We start from the raw sequence: 7,087 nt of genomic DNA, 5'->3' as shown, positions 1-7,087 counted from the left end.
TGTGATTTCGATGATTAACTTCACGTACAACTGAGAGATCGATTAATTGCAGGATTTACCGTACCTGGTTTGGAAAGAGCTGTTAGAAATGCCAAACTGTTCCTCTCAAGGTGCTAGAACTGCGTGTAATAACTGCGAGGCAGTGAATGGACTTGTTATCCTGTCAATGAAGATTTCTAATACTTTGTTTAGTCATCCTGATGAAATACAATCTCAGGGTCAATGAAACGCGTTCGTTTAACAGTGATTCTTATTCTAGCGTAAATATGAAATCTGTTTCAACAAGGAATTACAAAGCGAATCACAAAGGTGAGAACAAGTTTGATAAATGTTGATCATGTGAAAATAATCATTCTCGTAATTCATGTGCATTTCGTAACGCTGAATGTTTTAAATGTGGTAAGATAGGAAACATTCCGTCAGTATGCAAAGCTAGTGTTCCTTTTGCTTCAAGTAGTTCTGGATCTTATGATTTAGATCCCAATAATTCGGCTGTTTCTAATGATAATTTATTTTGTCCAGGATTTCGAAAGTCAATGCTCATATTCAAAAGCGATAATATACATCGCGCGGTTCATGTCATGACTTTATCATTGACACAGGCAGTATAGAGTCTATTATTTGTTATATCCGAGTGGAGATTAAACTACAGGTAAATTCCAAGGACTATTCATGGACTAATATTCTATAAATATTCTTATTGTATAACTACTCAACAATTACACTATGGATATTTATATTCCTTTTATGATAAGCTTTGTTTTGGCCTATAATTTATTATTGTACGATTTACGGTTCTTAAGTTATGTTCAGTTTATTAACTACTGCCTCCCACATTCACAGCCACTTCTTGGGCTTATTTGTGTACAAATATTATTTTCTATTTTATGGTACGTTGCGGTCTGTATGATTGATATATAAACCAAGTATGTCTGAAATAAACGATCTGGTCTGATCTGCTCTGATTCGGAAGCTGGTATTTTTGTTCTGGACTCAAGTGGAAGGGCTCGTAGGACATAGGACCAATAAGGACGCTAAACTGCCCACACCGGTTGAACGTCATTGGTTGGCCTAGTGTGAAGATTCGTATAAGTCGTATCCGGATTGGTAGATAAATCGCGTGATAGAAAAATCAGACATTCAAGGTCATAACAATTGGCGACGGGGATTTTGGTAAAAACAGTATAATTGGGAGACGCAAGGTCATAACAATTGGCGACGGGGTGGAGAAAAGTTTTGAACCCTCAGCTTCAAGGTCATAACAATTGGAGACGGGGATTTTGGCAACAAAGAAATAATAATACAACAAGTGGTGACTCAGATTTTGGAAATTAATTAGCTGTATAATTGCCGGTGATTTTTGGAGCTAATATTATTGGCAAAAAAAATGTCGATTTCTTTCGAACAGTTGCGGTTAATATTACAGCACCAGCAGAAGATGTTTGCCTTGCAACAAGAGCTATTTATAACAGTTTTGGGCAGACTTTGCATTCAAGCAGAAAATAAGAAATCTATATATCATGCAGATAATGGTGCAGTAATGGACATTTCAGAAGCATATCCTGTGCAGGATTCAAATCCTTCTATACCTGAAGGAAAACGTAATATTGGTAACGTGTCCAGCTCAGAGCAAGAAAATATTGTGCTAAATGTACATGAAGTTGTGACAATACCAGATGATCAGGAGCCAGATCCTGTAGATGATGCCCAGAGTCCAGAATCAAACGAAACACTACTGGTACTGTCTAGCTGCGAAAATAAACGTCAGCTCGAACAAAATTGTGGTCCACATGCTACTAGTCGAGAAAGCTATGGTGACTCGTATTCAGAAAATAACTGGAGCAACACGATGAACCAAATTGTACCAGATGTTACTCAAAATCACCGGAAGACAGAATTTTACATTGAGTCAACCTATCCCATTTCTAATGACAGTGTGCCAGATATTGATTCTCAGAATAATGCATATGATTTTGATGAAACTTCTTATAACAATGAGGGAAATATGTCAGCTGAGTCGAATGATGGCCAAAAATCTAATTTAATTCTGTTAGACGTTGACTTTCTTAATGACTCGTTATCTGCTAACGAGATTCATAATGAATTTGAAAATAATGAACTCAGATCAAAGGCCGTTCATCATCATCTAGTCATTTTTAGTGGCTTCTCCAGTCAATACGAGAAACATGGTTTAAATAAAGTCCTACTAGTTGTATTTGGGAGCCATAAGGACCCAACATTATTTCGAGGAGGAGGAGAATGTTGAGGAATTTAAAGTCACATATGATTCTTTTTTTTAAATCAGAATCTAAACTTGGAATCTTAAAAAAAAAAAGGGGGAGGTGTTATATCCGAGTGGAGATTAAACTACAGGTAAATTCCAAGGACTATTCATGGACTAATATTCTATAAATATTCTTATTGTATAACTACTCAACAATTACACTATGGATATTTATATTCCTTTTATGATAAGCTTTGTTTTGGCCTATAATTTATTATTGTACGATTTACGGTTCTTAAGTTATGTTCAGTTTATTAACTACTGCCTCCCACATTCACAGCCACTTCTTGGGCTTATTTGTGTACAAATATTATTTTCTATTTTATGGTACGTTGCGGTCTGTATGATTGATATATAAACCAAGTATGTCTGAAATAAACGATCTGGTCTGATCTGCTCTGATTCGGAAGCTGGTATTTTTGTTCTGGACTCAAGTGGAAGGGCTCGTAGGACATAGGACCAATAAGGACGCTAAACTGCCCACACCGGTTGAACGTCATTGGTTGGCCTAGTGTGAAGATTCGTATAAGTCGTATCCGGATTGGTAGATAAATCGCGTGATAGAAAAATCAGACATCCAAGGTCATAACATTATTCATTCAAGAACTTTAGTTCTTTAGATCATAATGTTAAGGTGTAGAACTATGGACTACTGTGGTATTAGTAGCGCTCTAATAGTAGACCTAATCCTGAAATTGTAGATTTGTCATGATATAACTGCCTAATCTATAAGATCTTACGTGGAAGTCACACCATCGGCTACATCAACTCACTGTATCGTATCAATTACCAGTACATTATGTAGAACAAGGTTAGGCTAGAGAAGGAACAATATATTTTATATGAATAGAAGATATAAGGTAACATTCAGCAGAGACCACGCCTGCATGGCCGAGCCATGCCACTCGATCAACTCCAGTCCATTCAATTCATTCTCCGCGCCTTCTCCATTGTTAGGTATTTCCCCGAGTTAAATATTGAATATCTATTTTCTGAGTAGTCAAGTGTTCACAGCTTTGTGGATTGTGTGGCTATTGTCCAATGCCACTGCAGAGGTACGTCCCACTTAAGTAACAACATGAGGGATTACTAGATACAGACTGCACATACAAGGATGTTGTGAATTGCTAATAAGGGATGATGATTCTTCATACATACCTTGTGAATTTTTAGTTAGCGAAACCGGACTGTCAATAATGGGTTTAAGGAATGTGAAAGGGCTGAAAGTAGAGCTGTCTTTTCTAGTTTCCAAAGAAATTTCTGATACTTTACCTAAAGATTGACAGCTACGTATGCTTAGGGCAGTGGAGGTATGAAAATTCAGCCTATAAAACTTCAAGTACAGGATGCTCCAGTCTTTCCTAATCGATGAATAATTCCTTATGGTCTTCGAGAAGCAGTACATGTGACACTAAACGATTTGTGTGCGTGAAGCATAATTGACCCGCTTCAGTCTTCAGCATGGGGTACTCTTATTGTTACTCCATTGAAGTCGGACGGTAAGGCCCTTAGAATATGTGGTGACAATACATTAACATTGAACTCCCGTTTGTTGAAGCAAACGTGCACAACGGTAGAGGCTGAAAATACTTATGGTTTTAAAGTGTATTTGTGATCATAGTCAACCACGTCTCGAAGCCACACTAATCTCATTGTTCATGGTTCTGATAAGGTAGTTCATGACCAGAGACTTATTGTTTTATTACTTCGTTTAATTGAGAAAAATATTACTGTGAATCCAAATAATTGCTCATTTTGTGTATCTAGTTTTGAATGTCTTGGATATCAAGTTAATAGCAGTGGTTTTAGACGATATATGAAACGATCAGCGTCACTGATAAATGCACTGTCTCCAAAAAGTCTCACAGAACTACTTTCACTAGTGGGTGCTCTTCAATACTATTCCCGTTCTATTCCTAATTTGTCTTGTCGTGCAAATTGTTTGTTTAATATTTTCACATCCAATTCATTCAAACATTGTAAGGGACAAGAGTCATGCTTATGAAGTCTACTTAAGTTTTCTCAAAGTGATGCTGTTCTTCGAACATACTCCCCTAGTGTAAATTCTGTTTTTATTACTGATGCATCACCTGTGAGTATTGGTGCAGTTTTTGAGCAGAAATGTAAACCAGTTATTTGTGTTTCACGTAAACTTACTGTTACTTAACAAGGTTATATGTCGTACAGCAAACAGTTGCGAAAAATGTCTTCAGTTGAAAAATCATCCTTCGTAGTGAATTCCATGGCCAGTATCGTCTGAAGCGTTGCAGAGAATTCATACAGACTATTGTGATCCATTTCTTGGCAAATACAATGCACTTGTAGTCATTGATTCTTTTTCAAAGTGGTCTGAAGATTTATTCAAAACTTCGCCAAATTCTGATTTCACAATCCAAGCATTAGGAAAGGTGTTTAGTCGAGAAAGTGCACCCATGGTGTTAGTGACCGACAATGGATCTCATTTTGCGGCAGATGCAGTCACAGCCTGGTTGAATGTTATAGTATGCAAACATTTGTTTGACTGCTCCAAGACATCCTTGTTCTAATGGTCAGGCAGAACGTTTTCTCAGGACATTGAAAACTGCCAGTGATTCTATTGCCGCCTTAACATTTAATGAGATGAAGGGAGAGTAGATACCATTCTACTGCAATATAGAAATGCCAGACATTTGGTGACGAAAGAGACCCCATTAACGCCATTAAAAGGAAGAATATGAGGTGTTTGAAGTCCACAGAAGTTACATATTATCGTGGAAATGATCTTCGACCATCCACGGGGATTTCACTGAAGAATGTTGGGAAATCTACGATGCGAATTCTTTATAATAATGACTTAAGTACACACAACCGACACGTTGATCAAATACATTTCCAGGAAACAATTGAGTCCTTTCCGATTTCGGTTGTTGATTCTCATGCTAATGAGTGCATTATAGGTAATACAGAGTTTCTATCCACTAAAATGTCAAACAGGCAAAGGATGAACATAAGAAAAAGACGTACAAGTGATCACAGATACCTAGACTCCAATTCAAGCTGTAGTGGATGTGTTGTTCGAATGAAATAATGATTCCTTTGTACTTGTTGAATGCTTGATTTCGAATTCTAAATACAGTAAATTCGTTTGTGGTTATCTAGTAGTTCTTGATCCAATCACGTTATTTCTAAAATTCTTAGTTCATTCTATAATTCAAATACTTCTAATCATCATATCCTATCGAAGTAGCGTTACATTCTGCTGTAGTTAAGTGACTTTTCTTATCGTCGTTCTAAGTAAATATAGTAATACAAAGGCACCATTTACTTTTTCACACTAAATCAATTCCAGAGCCATCAAAACGTAAGCTGACAATTCATAAGAAGTGTAAGATTGATGTGCGATTGCGGTCATATTGACATTCTAAATAATGAAACTTGACTACAATATAAACGACAATGATCTTTGAACACAGTCATCCTACTCGTGAGTAGTTTATAAGGCATGCATCAAAACAAATTAATCGATTGTATGAGTTTTGATCGGTATCATGAATCGATCAATGTTAAGCCACCATTGAGAACGTGATAGCACTGGATGGCCATTTCATCATAGTACGGGACTCGTCAGCAGTGCGCATCCACGATCCCCGCATTCTAGACTCGGACCCATGACGTTTGATCGTACGATCAAAGCAGAGGAAGATCACAACGGAACTGAATGTTTAAAGGAGATCGGTTGCATCGCTAGTAGCTCAGTAATAACGTCTCTAAAAGTGGAGCTGGATGACACGGGTCGAGTCCTCCAAGGACCACAGTTCCCTCAAGATTATTGGTACGCCTTATTGATGAGTGCCAAACAGCACGATACACTTGTCCAGGATTTTCTATAGACTTCCTTCAACCACCACCTCTCATCTCAAAATAATACATGCTATGTTTTATTACCTAGGCTATTAGCCACACTGTAGCTTGATCAATTGATTAGTTCCATGAGTATTTAACTGACTCGTCTTTGAAAGATTCTCATCAAGTAACAAGAACTTTGAAACAATCAAACTTCTGATTGATAGATCCAACAAAAGCTCATAATGAAGAGGGATTACAGAAATTGATTTATTCATTCATTATACAACAAAAATCGATGTATGGTAGTAGTAGTAGTAGTAGTAGTAGTAGTAGTAGTAGTAGTAGTAGTAGTAGTAGTAGTGGTAGTGTCAATTATGCTAATATCAAAGGAGACTCAATGTAAGCCTTAAAATACTAGCTCTTCCATTTAAGATCAAATGTTGTACATTTAATCATAGTTTCAACCTATCTGTTGTGCAAAATAAAACGCCAGCAGTCTTTTGGCATTTCAGCAGATAAGCAGTGAAGAATTCAAAAGTAGAAAAATGAGAAATTCCTCGGCTAGTGATTACTGAATAATGATACATTATTTCACTCTTTATATATGAAAAATAGTATGACCCGATTTTCATTAACATAGTGTTAGCTGTTTCTCAATGACTAATCGATAAACAGAACAGCACAGTAAGAATAAATTGAATAGTTAGAATGTTAATTGACAAAGTTGTTAGAACTATTGGCTCATTGAATCCGACCAAGAAGGAACTGACACAACTATTCATCGATGATATTTGGTGAGGTTGATGCTTTCATTGAAATCTGGACAAATGGCTGAACAGTATCATGCTCGTGACAATAATCGAGGGTTATGAACTTGATCTCATATAATTTCAAGGGTGGGCTCAAAATGGAGTCCAAAAACAAATTCGATTACTCAACGTTACTGTTTCAACCGAATTATTGTCAGAGGTATTTATC

The 7,087-nt window shown here is 36.8% G+C and overlaps 1 protein-coding gene across 1 annotated transcript; it reads left to right on the top strand.

Annotated features, from left to right (window-relative positions):
- Positions 1-955: 955 nt before the first annotated feature.
- On the top strand, positions 956-2,451 carry MS3_00005996 (uncharacterized protein). Its single transcript, XM_051214082.1, has one exon. It carries the CDS (start codon positions 1,388-1,390, stop codon positions 2,264-2,266), a length of 879 nt encoding a protein of 292 aa, XP_051067204.1. The 5' UTR covers positions 956-1,387; the 3' UTR covers positions 2,267-2,451.
- Positions 2,452-7,087: the final 4,636 nt, after the last annotated feature.

This window comes from Schistosoma haematobium, chromosome 2 (assembly GCF_000699445.3).
Source record: "Schistosoma haematobium chromosome 2, whole genome shotgun sequence".
NCBI lineage: Eukaryota > Metazoa > Platyhelminthes > Trematoda > Strigeidida > Schistosomatidae > Schistosoma > Schistosoma haematobium.
The sequence above is the reverse complement of the archived record's forward strand: the minus strand, read 5'-3'. Positions and strand labels throughout refer to the sequence as shown.

What these genes read in the sequence shown, in the direction of transcription:
- MS3_00005996 (XM_051214082.1), top strand. Translation starts at nt 1,388, where the DNA reads ATGTCGATTTCTTTCGAACAGTTGCGGTTAATATTACAGCACCAGCAG.